The sequence below is a fragment of the Protobothrops mucrosquamatus genome, unplaced genomic scaffold (genome assembly GCF_001527695.2).
Source record: "Protobothrops mucrosquamatus isolate PMUCROS unplaced genomic scaffold, P.Mucros_1.0 scaffold1372, whole genome shotgun sequence".
Taxonomy (NCBI): domain Eukaryota; kingdom Metazoa; phylum Chordata; class Lepidosauria; order Squamata; family Viperidae; genus Protobothrops; species Protobothrops mucrosquamatus.
Genome location: NW_015387562.1, coordinates 163,427 through 188,001, shown reverse-complemented (window position 1 = coordinate 188,001; position 24,575 = coordinate 163,427). Strand labels below are relative to the sequence as shown.

The window sequence follows — 24,575 nt, the reverse complement described above, 5'->3', positions numbered from 1 at the left end:
TAATAAAAAAGCTCCAACATGCATCATCTACTAAAAAACAGGATTATCACAAGGAAGGAAGCAACACTTGAGACATGGCACAGAGATGGCAGTAAACAGATTGAATTAAGAAAGAAATACCTTGAAGGTGGAAGTTCGTACAGATAACAGGGGATCATCCACAAGATAGGACAATCCCTACAGGACAACATGTCAACAAAAGATAAAAACACCATTGATTGTCCATTCCAGCATTCCAAAATCCAATCCCAGCATTCTGCCTAGCATCTCACACGTTTGAATGGGCAATGAGGCCTTTCCTCCAGCTTATTTTAGATTGAACTGTCATCTCACTGGTAAGAGAAGTCTCCCAAGTAGCCAGGAAAAAAAGTAAATTACTGTATAATCCACTAATGGAGGTTCTCTCAAATGGAAATGCCTAAGCAACATGAACCAGACAGCTGACTGATAAAAATCCAGTCCTAGATTGCACAGTGCACTTGCTCTGCCTTATTCAAGGAAAATTTCAGTGCAAGTAATGTTATGATTTAATTATAATCAACCCATGCATTCCCATTTATAATTAGAGGCTTTTAACAGCAAAACATTAGGCAAGGAGAAGATTGGGATGAGGAGAATTGTGTGGAAATTATTCTTCAAGATACTGTAGTGTTATATTCCCAGGCAATAAGCACAAACAAACTTTTGACAAAACCTACTTTTATTTACTATTATAGTATAACCCTTGTTCTTTATCTGAGCAATAGTTATGAATTATTACATAGTGCTTTTATTAAATGTGTTTCTAAAGCGCAGCTGAAGACATAAAATTTGTAATATGATTCCCAAACATTTATATGGTAAAATTAAAAGTTCAAATTAACTTTCTCCTCCCTTGACTTTTTTCTCCTGTAACAAGAAAAAGTTTTGGTTACTTTTCTAACCAATTTTCTTCTCTCTTTTATTTGGAGTAGAAAGGCTTTAAGTTGGATTGTGATTTTTTTTTTCAAACTTTCTTTAACATGTTACTTTCCCCTTCCTTTCCCCACCCCCACATTTCCACCCCTTTGGCCTGCATGCTGGTTCAGGCTATACAGAAAATAAAGGGATAATGGAAACTGATAACTTAAGAATTTTATTGCTAATCTTTGACTTGCTTAGTTAATTGTTTCTTTCACAAACTGGAACTTTCTTTGTTGTGTCAGTCCTCTTTCTAAGTCAGCATTACCAGGATCATTGCCCATCCACCATGATTCTCTCCTTGGGTCTCCTCAGTTGCTCTGAAAGTATTATGCTTTTTCTCCAGGGCACCTGCAGGGATGATCTTTCCTCAACTCCAGTTCTCTTTCTGATTTCCAGTTCTTCTCAACTTCTCCAGGAACTAAGCATGTTCCAGAATAGTCTTAAACCATTTTCTTTGAGAAGCAACATCAGCAACAATAATAAATGGCTCTAATGGGATAAATCTTAGTAATAGTAATTCAAACACCCAGAACCAAGATTAAGGAAAGCCCCTTAAACTCTTCTGTATTCTGCCTTAAAATGCCCATTCTTGTCACCTTTGTGATCTTAAGGTGTACATGCAGCATTGGACATTTAACTGAAAGTTATAGATACAAGTAATTCCCTGAATTTTTTCCTGAGTAATTCCCAGTAATTCTACTGGAGCAAGTAGAGCCCCAGCTGCTCTTAAAGAGTTGGGCATCTTCTCACAGAGAAGAAAACAACATTATAACAATTCTTTAGCAGCTGTAAATAGCTGTAAGCAGCTGTAAATAGAAAACCATGCAATTGGGTCAAGTGCAAAAATTTATCCCTGGGGAAAGATAATTAATACATTAGGGATTCTGCTTCTTCCTCTATTACATGAAGTATATATATTCTATTTCCAATTGCAAAGCTATTTTGTGTCCTACTGTAAAGTCTTTTTAGTCCTGAAGCAAGGCTTTCCCCTTCCTTAGAAGCTATTCCAATATTACAAACTCTTCCAGAATAAATCTAAAATAAATAATAAATAATCTTTCTGAATAAAGTGGTAAGTCTGCAATCCTGTTTTTGGAGAACAGAACAAAGAATTAAGACTGCATAAAGTCTTTGAATGGGGTACATAACAGAGCAATAACTTGACCAATACATCCCTCTCCCGTCTCAGCTACTGTGTGTGTGTAGATGCATAGAAAACACTTCCATAAAGGGAAATGGCTGTATGCATGTACATATAATGCAGGCAAATGGAGCAAGTCTTAGAAGCTTTCTGGAGAACAAGGTTGCTTTCAGGTTTCAAGAGAGGGTGTTTTATAAAGTGCTCCTTTTGAATAGTTCACCCTGTCCTATTCACTAGTGTCTCTTAGCTGAAACTAACTATGGCTTTGATAAGAGAAAGAGCATCACCATTATGATGTTTTGTTCTGACTCTATTCACTCTACAGCAAAGGTCCCCAACCAGGGACCAGTTCCATGGAGAAAGGTTTTTCCATAGACTGCGTGGTTTTATGTGCTGCCTGGGAAATTCTGGTGGTTGAAGTCCACACATTTTAAAATTGCCAAGGTTAAGAAACGCTGCTGTAGATTAACAGTGGGAATGTGTGTGGAAAAGGGATTCAGAGATGGGAAAGCTGGGAAAAGATCAATTATAAAATAAAAGTTCTAGTGTGATTACTGAATGGAACAATTGAAATTGTGATTTTGGTCCATATTGCTTTTCCACTGAGAGAATACAAGCTGCATATTCATATAGAAAAAGGTTGAACATTTCAGTACATTATTTATTTGCTAATTTTTAAATTGATAGCAAATCCTTCCCAACATTGTTTTACTTAATTAGCTGAATTTAGAGATGATTCATCACATCTCAGATGTTTTAACACAAAACTTCAACAAAATAGACAATACCAAAAGCATTCTTTCTATTTAAGGAAAGGTGAATTGCCCCTTGAAACCTGTTAGCAATGCTTATGTACAGGTCATTCTTCATTCCACTAGCAATTGTGGGACACTGAAATATAACTCTTTGGTGGCTCTAGAATTCATAATCTACAATGAGACAATGTGTTAAGTGTGATTTTTTTTAATCAGTTCAGTATGATGGAAAGGCATGCATGTTCAGCACAAATGCTGAATGAACTATTTTGATGAAAGCACTGAAAAACACACTGAACATGCCATATGTCAGTCCTTGAATGACAACCTCTCTGTTCAAAATGATATATGGTTAGGTCAAGAGCAACACACCCTTTCCAATAACTTAACAGCTATTTATTACTGATTGAGATTGCAGTGAGCCTCACCTGAATCCAACCCCATGCTGATGTAGCACTGCAGGTATTTTCATTACTATTTCTGGTAGATACAGATTTCAGCTGAATGGTGAATAATTTATTCTTATTCATTCAGATTGTATATTGGGTCATTAATTATTTCTTTAAACAGCCAGTCTCCAAAGCTTTAGAACTCAGTATTCATAAAGTTTAGTTACTCTTCCCCTGTTTATTCTGTAATCCTGGAATGGGATTACATTATGTGTGTATGTGTGTATTCCATTTTTCAACCATAGCCTTTTGGATAGCATATATGAAGATATACCATTTAATGTTCACAACAGCAGTATGATTTAACTCAGGGGTCTTCAAACGTGGCCCTTTTATGACTTGTGGACTTCAAGTCTCAGAATTCCTCAGCCAGCATGCCTGGCTGAGGAATTCTGGGAGTTGAAGTCCACAAGTCATAAAAGGGCCAAGTTTGAAGACCCCTGATTTAACTAAAATCACCTAGTCACATTTATGGCTAAGAAAAACTTTGAACTCAGGTGTTGTTGTGGCTCCCCTTTTATTTATGTTATAAATAATTTAAGTTAAAACATAAATATGCATTTCATATATTTTGGAAAACCCCAAATTAATAAGCTATTATTTATAAGCAATTCATGTAATGAACAATCTATTTTCTCACATACTTTTCTAAATCCTGCAAGACAACACATCATCATCATCATCATCATCATCATCATCATCATCATCATCATCACCACCACCACCACCAGCACCACCACCACCACCACCAGCACCACCACCATGGATTGAGATATACTAATAACCTTGAAAAATAATTTGTAGGTTTTGTTTGGAATATTTTAGGGACAGGATAAACCATGTCCATAACTCTGTGTTCAAAAAAAATAATTACATTCTTATCTTTGCCAGAGTGGAGTCCTTTGTTATGGTTCAATCAGAATCAGGATGCAGATTTTAGTAACTGCTATTTAACACAAATTTGTAGGTTTGAAAATGCAAAAATACTTTTGTGTGTAACATAAATTTAAGGACAGGCTCCCTTACTATGGATGTATCTTTCGTAAATTATAAAATAATTACATGGTGCAATAAATTAAATATACATAGATATAGCTGTAGCAGTTTTAGGGACACACACTTTCTTTCTTTTGTTACTTTCAAATTGTCTAGAAGAAGAATACAATAGACAACTATACTTGCTAGCTGTACATATTCACCTAACTCAAGTGAACACATGTCTTCTGAATTTTTCTGTTAGCTTTCATTGTGGAGACAGTATTCAAGACATGTCTGCAACATTTATTGCATATAGTAGAACATGCTTATGTAATACATTATTCGTCAGAATTCTCTTGTTCTGTGCTCTCGATGTGAAAGTTTTCTATTTGTTTCTGCAAGGATGACAACAATTTCTCCAAGGCTTTCCATTCTCTTTCCACAAGTGGCCTTCAGTAGGACTTTCCTCATGTATAATTCATATATTTAGGAAGATCTATTGCTTTGTATAAAAAGCAATGCAGGCAGGGTAAGACTGAAAATATTATAATTTGATATAGAAGGTAAAACAATAAATAAAATAAAATATACAATAAAGATATGGATACTAATGTAACAGTAATCATTAGGAGGCAATTGCATAGAGCAACTAGGAGTCTTCAATATGCACTTAGGGGCATATTCCATGTACACATATATACTGACTCATTTGGCCAAATGATCAAAGTCCAGGTAAGCAAGAGAGTAATGTGTTTTGGTATAGAGCAGATTGCTTTCATATGTACATCAATCATGGATCCATAGAGATGGTCTTCCAGATGTTCTTTACAGTACTTCCAAATCTTAACAGCCCTACCCACCATAATCAATGGTGAAAAATGAGGAAACATGTAATACAACATGTAGAGGGCCATCCATTATTCACCCTTATTCTAAATAATGTAGTATGACTATTGAGTAGCCAATGAGTAGCCAGTTCGGGTTTCATACTTTTATTTCAGGCCTTATGCACATATTTCCTTTTCTGATTCTTTTTTTCTTAGTTGTAGTTAACACGTATATTTGATAACAATTTTGCATATTTGCAAAATAATGTAATAACATAATGTAATAACAACCACAACAGGGAGGGAGGAGAATATGGAACTCCAATAAAAATTAGGCTTATCAAGGCTCAATATTGACTCAATACTGGCAGGCTAAATTTAATATATACCCCCCTTTTCTGTTTTTTTTTAACTGTATGGGCTTGAGTGAAAACAGACTCAAAAGCACACCCTGTTCCTACTTACAGTTGTTTTTTCCAGGCAATGCAGCAGGTGGTGATGCTGACTTTCAATGATGGATGTGGCTTTGCTGATATTGTGCTCATCTTCCATAGACCCCTAAGCAGACAGAAAAGGCATCCATGAGACCATTGGTACAGAGAAAATAGCAATCTTGTGCAGCATCTGAAAGTGCAATGTGGAAAAAATGAGCAAGAAAAGGACAAATAAGTGCTCTTGAGCTTCAATACCCTTGCCTAATAAGAAAGAGCCCAAGTTCTATTGCATAAGATTATTCCAATATATGTAATTAAATTTTTAAAAAGAAAGGAAGAGAACTGAACCCCCACCTCATAAACTAAAGGTGAAGACAGAGACAGAAAGAAAGATAGATTGGCAGGTAAAGCTACACAATAAAGCTTAGTTGCTGCCTTCCCTAATTCCCAGCTGGACAAACATTGGAAGGTTATGTGAATTGTAATCCAGACCAGAAGAACAACAGATTAGGAGAATCTTATTCTATGGTAAACAACTATGCAATAGTTGTTCAGACTGCTTTTGCTACATCCAATAAGATTTTACTCCTGGATAACAGAATGAACAGAAACATATCAGACAATATAACAATTGTCTAAATCTATAATTTAGAAGGTTTTTTTTAAAAAAAAATTCTGTCTCTCTAGAAAGCTGCACTAAAAAGATCCAAAGTCACAAAGGAGACTGGCTTGCATTCCTAAATGTGCCACCAAAGCAACTACTTCTATAATTCTAGGTTAGCTCTGCTTCTGCTTTCTTTGACACACCAATAATAACATCTGCAGCTGAAATACAAAGTACAATTTAATTCAGGTTGCATGGTTCTTGATAGGAAAGAACAGACATTGGGAAGAGGTTAGTACACATCAATGTAACAAATACATTTAAAAAAACTCCAAAGAAATGCTGTTATTTACAGCACAGACAAGAGAAGATGGAAACCAAACCTCCCCCTTTTTGCCACAGCTGCACCACAGTTTCATTTTCAGCATGAAACATCTGAGCTACTCATAAACTGGTGACTGAAGATGTGATGGCTCTCTAAATCCTGCACACATGACAAGAAGCTTCATTTATCTGGAAGTACTTAAATTTCAGTCCTCAGGGATGAAGAGCTGCTATCAAGTGAACACTTTATCAATAATCAGTATCTATGCAGATCTGATAGTTACTCAGAAAAAAAAAATCACACCTCTGTGCAAGTGATTCATATTCAGCATTTTCTGAAGGGAAACAGAGGACCTTTCCAAATAATCATTTTAGAAACAAATGTTTACTACTTCCTAACTGCAGGGAATCAAAATGAATCTCTTCCCTCCCATCTTCCTCTTGCTTGTCCTTGGAAAGCAAGCTATATTTTCCCAGCATTCAAAATTAAACCTTGGCACTGGCATTCAATTACAGGCAGTCCTTGATTATGACCAAAATTTGAACTGGAATATCTGTCATTAGGCAAAGTGGTTGTTAAGCAAGACATCACGTGATGATTTTGCTCAACGATAGCAATCTTGGCATTCCTAGTTGTAGTCACTAAGCAATTTTGCCAGTCAGAGTCCTAGATAAAGGGTGTGGGGTCCCTTGGGTAGGGGAGGACACCCCGGGAGGCCAGGTAGCCTGCTAGTGTTACTGTCTTTCTGCTCAGGGCCTGAAAATCTTCCTTGCCAAAATCCAAGCAGGAGTTTCAGCTCTTCAGCAGAAAGAAATTCATGTGCGCCCTGTACTGGGCCTCCCTACATCCCTGAGATACCTGTGTTCCTTACTGCCTCTCCACTCAGGAGCTGAAAATACTCCATTGCAAAATGCAAGCAGAATTTTCAACTTCCTGCTAAACGAATTCAGTTTGTGCAAGCAGGCATGAGACTGAAATCCTTTGGCAGTGTAATGGAATGTGGAAAATACCTTTGGGAAAGAGAGGGAGAGATGCTGCCTTGGAAACAATCAGACAACAGAGGCACAACCCTCCCCCCCCTAGTGGCTTAATGGTCAGATAAAGAAAGTGAGAAAGGGCCTGTCTTGATGGATCAAGTGGTTAAAAGGGGCGGTAGGAAGTTTTGTACTTTCAGACTTGCGTGAGTCTGTTAATGTAGCCTTATGATGAAGTAGATTTTGCTCATATAGAGATGTATCCTGTCTGATTCACCTGGGAGACCTGATAGGATTTCAGCTCTGTGCAAGCAGGCACAAAGGATTTCAGCTCCATGCAAGCTGGTACAGATTTGAAATTCTACAGCAGGCAGCTCCTTGAAAAAGAATTTCAGTTTTCGGTCTGCTTGCTTGGCAGGGAGCTCTTTCAGTCAGTCCCCAGAGATGAAAAGAGTGCAGCAGCTTGCAACCTTCCCTGTTGACTTCTCCACAGACTTTTTAGGGGAGCTGGCAAAGAAGATTGTGAATGGCAATCACATGAATGTGGGGGGTGGGGGCTTGGTGTGATCAGCAGGGGGCTAGGTGTGATTAGGTTGCCAAGCATACAGATCACATCACGTGACCATGTGTGCATGTGCAACATTTTGCGACAAATGGAAATCCTTTACAGGCATTTCCAAGGCCATCATTAATTTGATCCACCATTAAGCAAACAATACAATTTTGTGTTTATAATATTATGCCCAGCATAGTATTGTAAAGCAGCAAGTCTAATTTTTTACAGCTATTACCTTGCACAAGTCCTTGATAGGGTTGCAGCTTATGTTTTTTGTCCCATACCTACCATCTGTACTTTTGCATGCACAGATGGATGCTGTCTTGTTAAATTAAAGACAATAATTAAGCACCTCCCATTACAGATTGGTTGATGATAATTCAGCCTGATTAATATTATTTACCTATTGTGATTCAAGAAACACATGTCATCTCAAAGGAAATGAAATTTTGTTCCAAGCAAGGCTATATTCACAACTCTATAGCTCTATAGCTTTATCTAAGTCCTTTCTCAGTTACTTCACTAGTACACTATTACTTAAAACTAGAGTGAAACCTGGAGATATGAGAAGCTTCTTATACTGAATCATACCTCAATTAGAGTTGATGTATCTGGATTTGAATCTGGAATTTTTGCAGGCAAAACACATGTTACATCATCTGAACTATAGCCCTGTTCTGAAAACAACTGCAGTCTGGATTATTTAGATTAGAGATCTCCAACCTTTTGGGCACCAGGGACTGGTTACATGACAAGAAGTTTTTCCGTGGACTGGAGTGGATGTGGTTTTGTGTTCTGCCTTCATTCCATGGATGGGGCTTTGCTTGTTTGTGCAGCCCGGTTGCTGGCATGCCACGGCCCGGTACCAGTCCACGGACCGAGGGTTGGGGACCCCTGATTTAGATTATGTTAGTGACTCTGCTGGCCATTTTGTTTTCTTTTTGTGCCTCCTTGAAAGAGTCCTTGAAGAGTATATTTTGAAGCAATCCCAAAGCATCAAGGAATCAAACTCTGGAATAAATCTACCTTATTTTAAGAATTTTCTGAAAACAATTTGTAACTTGGCAAAACAATAACATTGCATTGCTTCCTTTTCTTATATTTATTTTGACATAATCAGAAATTGCAAATGAAATTTGCTAGACATTTTCATCAACTCAATTAAGTGCAATAAATTGTAAAATTCTACCTACTGTGACTGACCTATTTTTTGGAATATAGCTGTAATGCTGGTCTAATGAGGACATCACCTATTTAAAGGATATCTCATTAAATTAACCTCCATGGCTGAAACTCTTTGATGTACAATAGAAACCCAGATTTTGTGAATGGGCAGTGCACATCACTAATTTTGTGACTCAAGGACATGATTTGCCTAGAACCAGATATATTGGTGACACTGAAAACATTATTTTTAGTGTTCCCTTTTTTGTTGCTATGCTTTAGAAATGACATGGCTAAATATGTGTGTGTATATAATTTAAATTTCCTGACCTTGAACTTCACCTCAATTTCACAGCATGTCTTCTTTAATCATTGCTATCAATTTTATTTTTTGTTCAGTAGTTGGGACTTTCAAAAACCATTAAATATGTTAAATCGGTAATTATGTGCTCAAAACAGCTCCTTTAACTTAGATTGATGTTTGACAAGGACATATTTTAGAGAATCATTAAAATACATTTACTGTATGATAATGAATATTATCGTTACTTTATTATGGCATCACTATAGATTGCTGCTATTGACTCCAGATTTTATGTTTCAAAATTCTAACAGAGCAAGGTTTAGAGGATGAGTGGAGACATGGTGATGTGACAATTGTGGATACAGATCTGTTGTTTTCAGAAGTTATGCTGCTACATTATGTATTGCGATTTTGTCACAAGAAGCACATCTTAAAAAGCAACTATAGGAGAGCAGAAAGAGAATAAAGTTATTCCTATTGTATCCTGTTTGTAAGCTTCTAGTTGGCTACAATATGACATTAAAGACCAGACAACGGCTCTTTAACAGAAGTATTACCTAAATAATGCAACAACTAGAACTACCTGAGCTCCTTAGACTTTTCCGGTTAGGCTAGCCCATTGGATCCTTACCCTCTAGCTTCATTCTCAAAGCACAGCAGTACACACACAAACACACAGACACCCCAAAGAGTGAAATAGTTGTAAAGGAAGCAGTTGGGATGGGTACAGACACCATGAGTGCAAAGGTGAGCAACTAGGTTGCCTACTGGAGATCATTAGTTGTTTCCTGAATCTGATCCTACTAAGTTTCAATCTGTTCTTCAGTTGAAGAACATTGAGGGCAAAAAGGCTAGATAAACCTATTGCTTTTTGATCTGATTTGGCAGAGCTCTTTTTGTATTGCTTCCATGAAAAGCTACTCTTATGTTATTTTGCATAATGTGTAAAGAAGAATGCCTTAAAAAGCCAAAGTTAGAATAGAAGATTTGTTCCTGGCTTTCTTTTCTGGGTTGTTGTGATGGGAAAAAGCCAGAGGTCCTGCTTTAAATATCACACTATACAAATCACAGAGGTTTCCATGGTTTATTTTGGCTCTCTTGCTATACTTGCTCATTTTGAAGAATTCTGGCTTAGTGAGATATCAGAATATCTCACTTTTTCTGCATGTTTTCAAATAAGTTGTCATATACAATACTGATGGATATATTTTTACATTTTTAGAATGTATATATAGTGCTAAACAATCTTTCCTTCAACTTCATCAAAAGGTACATCTACTATCTTACAGGATTCACCCATTTGGATCAAAACAACTAATGTTGTGAAGTTTACTCTTCCAAATTGTTCACATTAAGTGACTAAAATGGACGAGATGAGCCTAATGCCCTCAAAGATTTTGAAAATGGCCCACAATTACCTGGCTAAGATGTCATGCCGCCTAATCATATTTTAAAGCATTGTTTGACACTTTTCAAAATTTAGGAACGAAACTCCCATCTAGAAGATGGCATGCATTTCAATTATATGTAATATCTCTGCTTTGTGAGCTGCACTGGTTGGCAGCATTTGATGAAAGAGATATGGAGTGTGCCCACTTCATCCAATCTATGCTTTAGCCATGCAAGAGTTCATTCTTTAAAATGTATCTTTCCAATGGTAATTTTTGATAGTATGATTATGTGGTGTCAGCACCAGCAGTAAGGAGATTTCCTCAGGTTTGTGTCTAATAAGGCTAAGTGCATCCCATGAACTGGTAGCAGCACATCAGCACTATCAGTGCCATCTGAAAGTCAAAGGGGACATAGCAAAGACACAGTAATATCTTCAAAGGAGTTAGGCTTACATTTTGATGAGCCATACATTATGGCTTTAAATTCTGCAATTTACAGTATGAATTTGGCAATGCAATCAAGTATATTAAGTCAATGACCTACAAAATTTAAAACAAAAAAGCATTAAGTCAGCCTCAATACACTAGATGGCTGCTACAGCTGAACTGAGGATCTAAATGTGCTCCCTGTTTTATCTTTGCACATACAGGGTTATGTATCTACTCAAGATATATAGTTCTAAGCTTAATGGTTTAGGTCTGTAGTTTAAATGCAGTGTTGACCTTTTATCTTTTCCAAGAACTGAGATTCTTAGAAGAATTGCATAGGAATTCCTATTTGTTTCTGAAATGAGTAACTTTTGAAAATCTGGCAACAGAGGGCAGCATAGAAGGGCTTTATGATCTATCAGCTTTATAAACTTGATTTGTATGTTTATTGTCCAATAAGGAAGAGAAGTAAGCTTTTGTAAATGGCAACCTGAATTCAGACAGCTGATAATTGCAGTATTAACAACATCTAATAATCCGTATCTTCCATAAAGTAACAGAGGGAAAACGAAAACATTTTGATAAGCACAGTGGAAAGAAGAACTGATATTCTGTCAAGAATTAAATTTTAGCCAGGTGTACTCATATCTAGGCTAGTGGATTCACTATGAGTTACTGTAGCCTCAGTTCAATTCAAGACAATGGAAAATGTAATAGCTTGTAATAACGTTTATAGTGAATAAGAAACAGAGCAGAATTGTATTCCGTTTTACATATCAGGTATGCTATATAAATAATAATCAGAAGATATGTATCAGCTTATTATATTTTCCAATATTGCATGCTATGATTTGTTTTTTTAATTTGTATAAGGCAGAAATGTAACATCCAAACACAACCAAATACAAGTTTTGCAAAGCTTCATTTCAGCAACATATTTTCCGGTTTCTTTTTAGCTGTGTGTATTTGTGTTCAGGGGTCTGTATTTAGACTGATGATACTTTGTCTGGCAGGACTTCACTGATGGAAGGAATTTATGAAAATAACAGGTAAAAGAAAAGACCAGAAATAAGTTCCAGGATGTTCTGCACATCTGTTTCAAGCAACCGTGATGCTATAAAAACGTCAAGCAGTCTTGAGTCTGATTTAGATTCCTGCAGCATCTTTCCTGGGGTTGCATAGTTAAATCATAAACTTTTATTAACTCATTGGAGCTGGCACTGGGAGCAGGAACCAAGTAACGAGAACAATCTGCTGTGTTCAAAGGGTGCAATGTGTTTGACAGCAAGATTTCTAAGATTTCTAAGATGTATTACAGTTAAATACTTTTTTCCCATTAGGTAAAACTGGCACCTGGTTTTAATGGGCAATAAAGCTGTAGACAGCAATAAATTGAATTTTTTTTTATGCTTCCTCTATTTTAAATTCTATCCCTAATGATTACATTATTAAATGGAATTATATTTCCCCTACTCATCCTTCATGACTACATTTTTGCAGTTGTACATGAAAATAACCTTTATATTCTCTTATGATGGCTGTTAGCTTGCTTGTTAGAGTCATCCAAGAGTAAGATTGGACAATCTGAATAAAACAATTGAATAAATTAATTGTCCCCACACTACAAACAAAGATGTAACTAGAGAGAATATCAAAAGAAATATGGAAATAGATGTCTCTGGTAATACAATATGTGTGTTTGTATGTATGTGTGTCTGTCTGTCTGTCTGATCATGAGTATTCTCCCCTCTCGCCCCACCCACCCACACATATTGTAAATCTTATTAATAAAATCAGAAACCATGGTATCAGATAATGGGGCTTGGATTTGGCCTGGAAGCCACATTAGAAATATTTTTGTCTGCCCTTAGTGAACAGAAAGCAACACAACTTCTACAATGGATAGAATTAAACAGGATGACTTTTTGCAAATTTGAATGTATATTTACAATTTAGAGTAAAAGATACAACATGAGAAAAAATATACACTATTTTGGAGACTCTTCCAGAAGAGTTCTTTGTAACAATTTGTTTGGCAAACATGTCTTGTGATCAACTCAGGGGCTTTCTATTACTACTTTTGGGTCTTTTACCCACTTTTCTTGGAATATCTTTTCTAGCTCAAAAATATTTTTATTCTCCTTGTGTTACCTGCATATTTGAGATCTCTCCAAGCATTTTCAGTACTATTCAGTATTTCAAGATGAAGTAACATTCAAGGGAAAACTATTCCAAAATCTTCATTTTGGATATATATTTTGAATCATGCTATTCTATCATGGAGAAGATACAGCAAAGGTGAGTTGTTCCAGAAAACAAAACAAAGAATCATAGGTTTAAATTGCAAAATAAGTAGATTTTAGTTGGACATCAGGAACTGAAAAGACCCTTGAAAAGATCAATTTGCCAATCTTGGGTCTTCCTTGGAAGCACTATCTTATCAGTTATAGTAAGATACAAGTAGCCTTCATAACCTTGCCAGTTCCATTTTTAAAATAAAGTAAAGTAAAATAAAATTCATGCCAGGACCTTTAAGTGTTAACTTGGTATCCAATTTCATTGTCAAGAGACTTAAACCTGCCCTAATTTAACAGAATGTAAAAGTAGGAACTGACCCAAACATGCATATGAGATTGAACATTTTTGAGCTCAAATTTAGACTACTAAGAGAATTTAACTAAATTCCCAGTTGCACTGACAAAACCATCCCAGAAATGTATCAGTCAATCAAGTAAGAGTAAATTTTAAGGTTGTGGCTGATCGCATAAAAGAAGCTGAAAGCTAAGAGAATGAATGAAATCCAAATAATGTTAGTGTTGCACCTCAAAAGTGCTATGGCAGCCCAGGAGATGAGGTAATAGAATTATTTGCTAGCTATTCACAACTTGTCAGAAACACTGCTCTACATTTACAACACAATATTATTCATAAAAGTGAAGTTGGGGAATTGCAAATCTAACCATTCAGATAATGGGATGCTAGGACACCTCCAGAACTACAAGATCAGTGTAGGATGTTAGGACACCTCCAGAACTGCAAGATCAGTGTAGGAGAAAATGAACGTCTTGGATATTATTAGAAAGTTCTAGGCCTATAACAGTTATGAATAATCCTGATGAATATTGACTGTTGCAGATTCTGAAGCAGAAGAAAAACCACAACATCTATAAAATAAGTTCAAAGTTATAGTATGTTTTGAAGCCACCTGATATGATTTGGTTGCTTTGCTTTGAAGCATGTTCCTGCTTCAATTTATGAATCTGCTTTGATGGGTTGATACAATAAAGGGGCTTTAAATCAAAATACTCCTTTGAAGCTTTGAATAGCCATGCTTAATAGCATCCTTTCCCTCTCCTCTCCAATTGTTTTGCCCTGTAATCTCCAGAATTCTTGGGCAGAAAAGAGAAAGGAATACCCTGTCAAGTAAGCCAATACCAGCTCCTCTTCCAAAATGATGAGATTTATCTTAACGCCTTCCTCCACTCTAATATTGCTATTTCATAATAAAAAGGTAGAAACAAGTATAAAAATAAATGATTTTTAACACATTAGGGTGATAAAAGGAGCCTGGTGGTGCAATGTTTAGAATGCAGTTTTGCAGGCTAACTCTGTCCACAGCCTGGAGTTTGATCCTGACTGGCTCAAAGTTGACTTACCCTTCCATCCTTTCAAAGTTGGTAAAATGAGGATCCAGATTATTGGGGGTAATATGCTGGCTCTGTAAACCACTTAAAGAATACTGTAAAACACTATGAAGTGGTATATAAGTTTAAATGCTATTGCTAAAAAGCTGAAATCCTTCCAAAGAAAAATGGAACAACAGTCAGTTAGGCTGGTGAATTTATTGTTGTTAATCATTGTCATTCAAATATTTTATTAAAAGTTAGTAAATTGAACTTGTCAGAATTTATTAAAGGTAATTTGTTATTTGCAAACTGAGTCTGCAGTTGTGTTTTATTAGGAAAAAAGGAAACAATTCCAGTTTGGAGAAACATCATAATTCAGAAAAACACAGGGCTGTAGTATTCTGACAATATTACCATGATAGTTTGTTTCTAAAAAGCCCTCAGGAAAACCTCCCTGAAAATCTCTGAAATTAAAGAGATATAATTCATTCATCCTTATTCCCAATCTAGCTAGTTATTAATTCTGGCAAAATTGACATTTTAAATATGTCTTTTGGCAGGCTGTCTCCTGGGTTTCTAACAAAATTGAAATATTTTTTTTTCTCAGGGACAAATACAGAGATTGGAAAAGCTGCTGATGAAATTTGCTTCCCTTAACTTCCATCCTATTTTATCATATTTAGCTTAGGCCAGTTGAATGTTAGGATTCTGATTAGTCAAGATGAAATATGCCAGTGGACAAGGCTAAATGTCTAAGTCTGTGCTTATAAAAGAAAATTAAGATGGTCACTATTTTCAGAGATTCCAAGTAACAGAATTACTGACCTGGTAACTTGTAGTGTAAGAAATGTAAGGAATTTAAGCATTTTGATATATATAAATGGATCTAACAATGGACTGCGTCTATAATTAACAAACAAACAAAACATAGTGCTGATTAATCCAAATGTTTAATTAGAAAATAATGGTTTTGTTAACCTGAATGATGTGTGTACTTGTCAATTGAGTCTGATTTTATTCTGTTAATATTAATATTCATAATTTAGCAATTCACTTCATTTAATATTATTAAATGTACAGACATAGAATGGATTAAAGCATAAAAAGTGTTAAAGTGTCAATTCCACTTTACAATGCCTTGGTAAGGCCACACTTGGAATACTGCATCCAGTTTTGGTCACCACAAAGTTAATTAGGAGACTGGAGGCTAAAACATATAAGGAACGGTTGCTGGAACTGGGTATGTCTAGTCTAATGAAGAGAAGAACGAGAGGTGACATGATAGCAGTATTCCAATATCTCAGGGGCTGCCACAAAGAAAAGACAGTCAAACTATTCTCCAAAGCACCTGAAGGCAGGACAAGAAGAAATTGATGGAAACTAATCAAGGAGAGAAGCAACCTAGAACTAAGGAGAAATTTCCTTACAGTTAGAACAATTAATCAGTGGAACAACCTGCTTCCAGAAGCTGTGAATGCTCCAACACTGGAAGTTTTTAAGAAGAGACTGGACAGCCATTTGTCTGAAATGGTATTGGGTTTCCTACCTGAGCAGGGGGTTGGACTAGATGACCTCCAAGGTCCCTTCCAACATCATCATCATCATCATCATCATCATCATCATCATCATCATCATCATCATCATCATCATCATCATTATTATTATTATTATTATTATTATTATTATTATTATTATTATTATTATTATTCAATCTAACCTACAACACTGACAAGATAAGATGGAGTGGAGTTATCTTAAACTTTGCTATAAAGATTCTCATTTTCTAGTTCACATACCGTCAATTCCAGTGCTTCATTTAGGAGGCCATTGCGTTTACTGTGAAGGAAGACATTGGAACTTCCTGTTTTGGCTACGCGAATCCTGGCTAACCGGGCTTTCTGTAAAAGAAAGAAAGAGGAGACAGGTTAAATTTCAATATTAACGGATGATATCTGAATGTTTAAAACTTTATTATGCTGGAAGTATAAAATGGACTTGTCTTCCTATTATTGAACTTTTCTTTATCATATAGTTCTCTAAAAATTATTTTGGGAAGAGTAACACAGTTGAGATCTGTGAACATGTTTTGAGTGATGTACCATATAAGATTGAATTTACTGAGATAAAGTATAGCAAAAACAAACAAACAAACAACAATGCTGTTTTATAATGGAGACAATGTAAAATTGGAAGTTATATTGTATGTATTTACCTTCGGTTAATGAACTGGATCTGTAGTAATTTATTGAAAGGTTTGATCAACTATTCCATGTGATCAAGGTTTAATACTGTGTTTAAAAATTTAGCTATTTTTCTATAAATAGGCATTTTGTGTTTTTTATGCTTTTCTTTCACCCCATTTATTCTTATTTTTAGTTTATTGCATTCTTTTTTATTCCTATCAATTAAAGCAAATATTAAAAAATGAACTCATTGTTATTGAACTACTTTTCTTTTTGCTGAAAAAATAATATAAGCAATAGCATTTTTTAGAAAGGGTATACTATTAATGAAAGTTAATCATTGCTACTATTTATTATTTCTATTCATTGTTAGGCTTGGATTTAAACTCTTAAGTCTATAAGAAAAATCCTGCTTTCATTTTAAATCTGCTCAGTGACTGAGGTAAAAATCATAGAGTTCTTCCACACACAGGAAATGCTCTGGCTCTGAAGCTTGACTCGTCATCTCATCATCACTATTGATGGAGCAGCAAATGCTTAGTAAATTTTTGAGTGTTGTATTCTTGGTGTCCTTTACCAATGTGTTCCCTGGGTCTCTGCTTCTGGAATAATATGCATTTAAATGTTCTCTACTTTATTTTCTGATTAGGAAGACTGACTGCCTACAATGGGATCAGCCCATTTGGTTGCAGACAAAAGCAGATGAAAAGCAGTTGAATTCATTGCCTGTTGGGTATGACTTGTACATTCAAAAGGGACCAGTATCTCTCAAGTCTATTTCACTATTAATTTGGAATACTCCTGATTTATCTACAACTGAATAAGGGAAAGACTGAGGATAATTTGCATATTTATGCTGCAATCCTATTGAATTAAACTGCTTTTGATGGAAACTATTTCTAAGAACCTATACTTAGAATATAAATATAAGGATAGAACTCTGAACATGCATGTTCAGTGGCCGTTCTTTAACAAACTACAAGAGTAGGACAGAGGAAAAACTACAACAGTGAACCTAGTAGGTATGGTCATCAAATCTCAGATGTCTTGTCTCCATACCCATGCAGAAATATGAAAAATAAACATAGTAAACTAGATATCCTAAATCAGGAAGACAAATACAAAACTAAATAGAAATAATACTTATATTTTTCACATAATATTGGAAACTTTCAACTTAATAGAAGGATACTTACGTGTGTCATAGTATTAGAAACCTAGAACCTATGCAAAAGTAACAGGTGCAATAGAAAATGTATGAATATTATACTATATAAAATAAAAAAAATATATACTTGCATAGGAATCTAGGAATTAAAGCATGGAAATACTGTTTAAAATATGTGGGTAAAAATAAAAGAAGAGAGAAAGAAAAGTGATGCCACCAGGGAAGTTTATTTTAGACCACCTAAGCAGCCAGAGGAGATGGATGTGGTCTTTCTATGTCAAATGACCATTCTTTCAGAGACACATGCATAAATGGGATAATGGGAGATTTCAATTATCTTGACATTTGCTGGAAATCTAAGTCTGCTAAGAGTCAAGAGGTCCAATAGATTCTCTTTTGTTGGCAACTTCACTTGTCAGAAGATAGAAGACAGAACAAGGAAGTCTGCTACTATGGACCTAATCCTGTCCAGCACAAAGGAATTGTTTGAAGGAGTAATGACAGCTGTTATCTTAAGGAAAGTCATCCTGGTATCTTTGAAATTGTAACATTTTATAAAATAACAGAATAACAGAGCAGGGAGAGACTTTGGAGATCTAGTCAATCCCCATTTCAAACATATACCTACATAATCTCTTCTTAAAAATCTCCAGTGATGGAGCACCCACAACTTTTGCAGGCAAGCCTTTCCACTGATTATTTGTTCTAACTGTCAAGAAGAAATTTAGGGAACTGTCAGGAATTTAGACAAGGAGAAACTGACATCTGCATATTGGACCATTGAATAATAGTTTTTAATGAATTCTGAGGGAAGTTAGGCTGGATCTTATGGGTTGAATTCCTGAAAGAGAAAAGCACCAGGAACTAAGCAAAATCCTATAGAATGAGGAGTCACGCTTGACGAGTCATGCTTGAACAATATATATGAAAAGCAGAAACTGGAGAAATCTAAAAAGGTTAGCATGAACAAAATGCTGAAGACAAAAAGATTTATTTATAAGAAATGGAAGAAGGGTTGAATAAGATAAGAAGAATTCAAGGCTGTTTCCTCAAACTGTAAGAACTGTGTCAGCAAAATTAAAGCTGAGAAGGTTTTAGACTTGAAAACTATAACAACAATAACAAAGGTTCTTTCGAGTAGTTACAAACAAAAGGAAAAGCCAAGACAAGGTAGATCTTTTGCAAGAATGAAATCTTGAATTGATAAAGGGTAATGTGAGAAAGCAGAACTTCTTAACTCCTATTTTGCATGTGTCTGTAGCTAATGTACATGAATTAGATAGTCACTTCAGTAGTCTGGGATGTAAACCAACAGACAAATTTGTAGAACAACTGTTAGTAGATTCTGGCTGTTAAGTCCGGAGAATAATGGCGCTTGAGACGAAGCATTTCTAACAAGTCTTTATTCTCTGCTTCCAAATACGAACAACGACAAGCCCAGAGGCGCGCAAGCCTCTATATATACCCTCCGATCCCCGGGCAATTCCAACCAATCACAAGGCAATCCTTTCCCGCCTTGCGCATGCGTGCAAGGCCGGCGCCGCTCAGTCTGGTCCCGGGCAGCTTTTGCAAATGCCCGGGACTCTTGCAACTTCCCGCGCCTGCTTCTGCAGGCACAGGACACAACACCCCTCCCCCCTAGATAAAATAATGCGCCCAACATGGACGCCACCTTTGGTAGAAGGGTGTGAAGGAGCCGCGGTAGCGTGGCGAATCATGTTGTTTTGTAGAAACTCCTTCTGTCGACCCAGGCAGACCGCAGCGATGTGGCCTTTCTTTCCGCACGCTCGGCAAATGGCAGAACGGAACCGACATTCCGCTCGCTTGTGGTGACCCCCGCATCCGAAGCAACGAACCTCAGCTGGGCCCTTGTCCTGACGATCTTTCGACCTCCTCCCAGCTGCTTGGTACCGCTTGTCCACCTCCTTGTGGATGGTTGCATTCACTGGAGCGCTTCAAGTGGGCCGCAAATTCTTGACCGCTCTACCAGCAGCTTCCTCTGCCATAACCTCTCGCAGAGCATCTTGGAAAGAGACATCTTCCATGGCAAACAGCTTCTGCTGTAAGTCTCCGTTCCTCAGTCTGCACACAAAACGATCATGCAGTCTTTCCTCTAAGTCCTTGAAATCACACAGTTTAGCTGCTCTTCTCAAAGCTGCAACGTATTCTTTTGCTGATTCCCCAGCTCGCTGATCCCTCTGTTGAAATGTGTGCCTCCAAGCCATGACAGATTGCTTGGGCTGGAAGTGTTCCTTTAAAACTTTCTTCAGATCGGAGTATGACATCGTTTCCAGCGAAGCCGGGGCGATTAGGTTCTCGGCGATCTCAAAGGCGTCTAGCCCACAAACGCACAACATTGTGGCAGCCTTTAAGCCTTCCTCTCTTATCTGGTTTACGTGGAAGTAAGTCTCGATTCTTGCAACGTATGATTCCCACCTCTCGGGGTGAGAGATGTCGAAATCCGCTAAACGCCCAACTTTCACCATGATCGAGGATCAGAGTCTTCTTCAGTCGCATGCACCCTCCAGCGATTTCGTACTGGCAGGATAACGCTGACTTCCACGCCGTTTCCCTCTTCCGGACTTCTTTGGGTGAGTCTTCAAGCTTCCCTAGCTGTATAGACTGAATCCCATCCTCGTCGCCAGTGTTAAGTCCGGAGAATAATGGCGCTTGAGACGAAGCATTTCTAACAAGTCTTTATTCTCTGCTTCCAAATACGAACAACGACAAGCCCAGAGGCACGCAAGCCTCTATATATACCCTCCGATCCCCGGGCAATTCCAACCAATCACAAGGCAATCCTTTCCCGCCTTGCGCATGCACGCAAGGCTGGCGCCGCTCAGTCTGGTCCCGGGCAGCTTTTGCAAATGCCCGGGACTCTTGCAACTTCCCGCGCCTGCTTCTGCAGGCACGGGACACAACACTGGCAATTCTAGACAACTCCAGAAGTCTGGAGGAGAGCAAATGCCATTCCCATCTTCAAAAAACTGGAAGGACTTGGGGAAGTACAGAACTCTCAATTTCATGTCTATAAACAGCATCTTGTGAATAGACCAATTTAATTGGTTACAACTGATTCTGATGCTTCAGAACTACAAATAAGCAGAAAGCAGGACTTATTTCAAAATGTTATTAGGAACAAGTGAAAACTTCAAAACACTGAGCAAGATTTGGAATGTCATGGATGTTTTTAAAGAACAGCCACTACTATTTTATCCCAAAATGCTTTGCCTGCCAAAATAATTGACAAACATCTTGACTGACATTTGTCCTTTAATGAGATGGATTTCACTCACACTTTACTGTGTCTGGAACATCTTTTAACCATTTTATTTATTTAGCTTTACTTAATTTATAAATATTTGCACACTGTTTTTTCTCACAATTCTAGGCAGGCTACAATATACTGTAATAAATACAATAAACTATCTGTGAAGTACTAATAAATCCAGCCTCAAAACTGCCAGAATTTGGGCCTTGGCCCTATGAATCTGTGCTTACTTGCTCCTGCTGATCAAGTCCTCTGTCATCCCATCAAGGTAAGCCAAGTCAAGAAACAGACCCAATAGGGATTCTTTTTTGTAGAATAACACAATCTTGAAAGTGTGCAAACTTTTTCTTTATTCCATCTTATCCCAAGTGAAATCAAGACAGAGTTATCATGAGTTTCTTTCTCACATTGACCTTTTCCTCAACTGTATAATGTTTCCAGAGACTCTTCCATTAACAGTTTAATCATGCCTTTCTCATCCTAAAACCAGATGTCCCTTCTCTCATAATTGTTTTCATGATTTCAGTATTTTGTGAAATAATGTTTCAAATGCAATCAAGCTTTGTTACTTAAAACAATCAAATAAACAAAAACCCTAGATTATTTGCCACAGATAATTATTTTTTCATGGGAAAAAATAAACAATGCTATATTATCACACAATATTTTTCAAAATAAAAAATAGCAATTAAATCTGAATATTTCCATGAATTTATTAAAATTAATTAAGCTATTAATTCTAGTAGACACAAGCACTGATATTTCTAAAGCTGATCAGTTTAAGGTTTTTCAATGGAAGCCTGATGCTGTGAGTTTATAAAAGCAATACAGTCATGATAGCAGTATTCCTGTATTTGAAAGGGTGCCACAAAGAAGAAGGGTTCAAATTATTCTCCAAAGCACCAGAGGGCAGGACAAGAAACAATGGTTGGAAACTAATCAAAGAGAGAAGCAACTTGAAATTAAGGAGAAACTTCCTAACAGTGAGAACAATTAACCAGTGGAACAGCTTGCCTTCAGAAATCGTGGGCGCTCCATCTGTGGAAGTTTTTAAGAAGAGACTAGATAGTCACTTGTCTGAAATGGTATAGCTTAAGCGGGGAGCTGGACTAGAAGACCTCCAATGTCCCTTTCTATTCTATTCTATTCTATTCTATTCTATTCTATTCTATTCTATTCTATTCTATTCTATTCTATTCTATTTTCATATTATACCACAATTTCTAAGGAGAAACTTCCTGACAATGAGGACAATCAAGCAGTGGAATAGCTTACTCCCAGAAATCATGGGTGCTCCATCACTGGAGATTTTTAAGAGGAGACTGGACATTCACCTGTCTGAGATGGTGTAGGTTCTCCTGCTTGAGCAGGAGGCTGGACTAGAAGATCTCCAAGGTCCTTTCCAGCTCTATTCTCTTCTATTCTGCCTGTGCAAACTGATGTTCTGGCCTCATGGTGCTAGGCCAGGTTGTACCATTTCAGGTGAGGGCATAACATTGAATGCTCTCCATACAAAAACAAACCAAGGAAAACAATTTAGGAAACACAAAATAATTGTTCATCCTAGCAAAAACCTACTATGGCCTGTAGAAAATTTTTAACTAACTCTGGTGGTTTCAACTTTAAGGTTTAAAACAAGAGTAAGAAACTTTGTATAAGTTACCCCATTTTAGTCTGCTGATGAGTTCATTTGATCATTTCAAGAATCTTGCTGCCTCTTCATCTTTGCTCAGTCCAGTATGTTATATCCTTGCTAACAGTGAAACTCTGCTTTGAAAACTTACCATTTCGATTCTTTTAGAATCATTGTAGTTCAAAGTAATTTTGTTCATTTGCAGTTAGCATAATGAGGATGTGGGATGCATTCTAACTAATTTGTATAGGCCACCTACTGGAGTTTAATTTTTTGGTACTGCTATCCACCCCCAACTATTGACATTATAACAAGCTGGTTGCTTCTGGTTTTACAATGCTGCCTGGCATAAGAGACCTATAAGACAGCCAAGAATGAGCACTTGAGTCCTACTATACTTAGTGCATTCAAATGTCCTTCACAAGTAGCAGAAATGGCAGGTGAGGTATCTTGCATACAAACAGATCCATAAGAAAGCAGGGTATTCACTTTCAGGTTAAATAATGAACATCCATTCCTAGTTTAGTGACCGAATTCTGTTACAATGGCCAGGTCAGTAAGCAAAATGGTTGCTAAGTGAACGTGTGTGTGTTTGTGTGTGTGTGTGTGTGTGTGTGTATGAGAGAGAGAGAGAGAGACAGAGACAGAGAGAGACAGAGAGACAGAGACAGAGAGAGACAGAACAGAGAGAGACAGAGACACAGAGAGAAACAGAGAGAGAGAGAGAGAGAGAGAGAGAGAGAGAGAGAGGGAGGGAGGGAGGGAGGGAGGAGACCCTACAAAGATCACAGGTTGCTGCTATCTTATTAAAATAAAGTTCTGTCATATAACTACAGCAGTGTTACTATCACAACAGCATGCACTATTGTCATATGCACAAAAAACGTTCATAAATGCATACATTGGTTGGAAAATACCTAATTGAGGTATATGGGGGAGATAAATATAGGGGAGATAAATGGGGGAGATAAATGGGGGAGATAAATATAGAGCCCTTGTCATGGTCAGATCATGCTCTCCTCAGGATGGACTTCCGGACCGCTTCCCCCCGCCGCAGGGAGACGGAACCGCCTAGATGGTTCCGTCCCAGGCGCCTGATGGACCCGGAGAGGTTTCTGACGGAGCTTGGGCCAGATCCGGTGGATCTAGGTCACGACTCGGCGGAAGATCAGGCTGCGGCCTGGGATGTGGCCGCAGCCGCAGCACTGGACCGAGTCGTGCGGTTGCGGCCTCTGACCCGACGTAGATCTCAATTGGCACCTTGGTTTACCGAGGAGCTGAGAGAGATGAAACGCCGGAAAAGACGCCTAGAGAGCAGTTGGAGGACTACCCGAACCGAACCCGACCGAACACAGGTAAGGACACATGTCAGATCCTACCTTGTGGCAATGAGGGTGGCGAGGTCTAACTACTACTCCACC

At 37.3% G+C, this 24,575-nt stretch overlaps 1 protein-coding gene across 1 annotated transcript in view; it reads right to left on the bottom strand.

The window, feature by feature from the left end:
• LOC107292541 (potassium voltage-gated channel subfamily D member 3) overlaps nucleotides 1-24,575 on the bottom strand; it is a 63,958-nt gene that overhangs the window by 5,734 nt on the left and 33,649 nt on the right. Inside the window, exons 2-4 of the mRNA XM_015821640.1 lie at nucleotides 16,696-16,797; nucleotides 5,558-5,650; nucleotides 121-177 (exon numbers count right to left, since the gene is read on the bottom strand). Of these exons, the coding sequence (XP_015677126.1) occupies nucleotides 121-177; nucleotides 5,558-5,650; nucleotides 16,696-16,797 (252 nt within the window). The remainder of the gene's footprint in view (nucleotides 1-120; nucleotides 178-5,557; nucleotides 5,651-16,695; nucleotides 16,798-24,575) is intronic.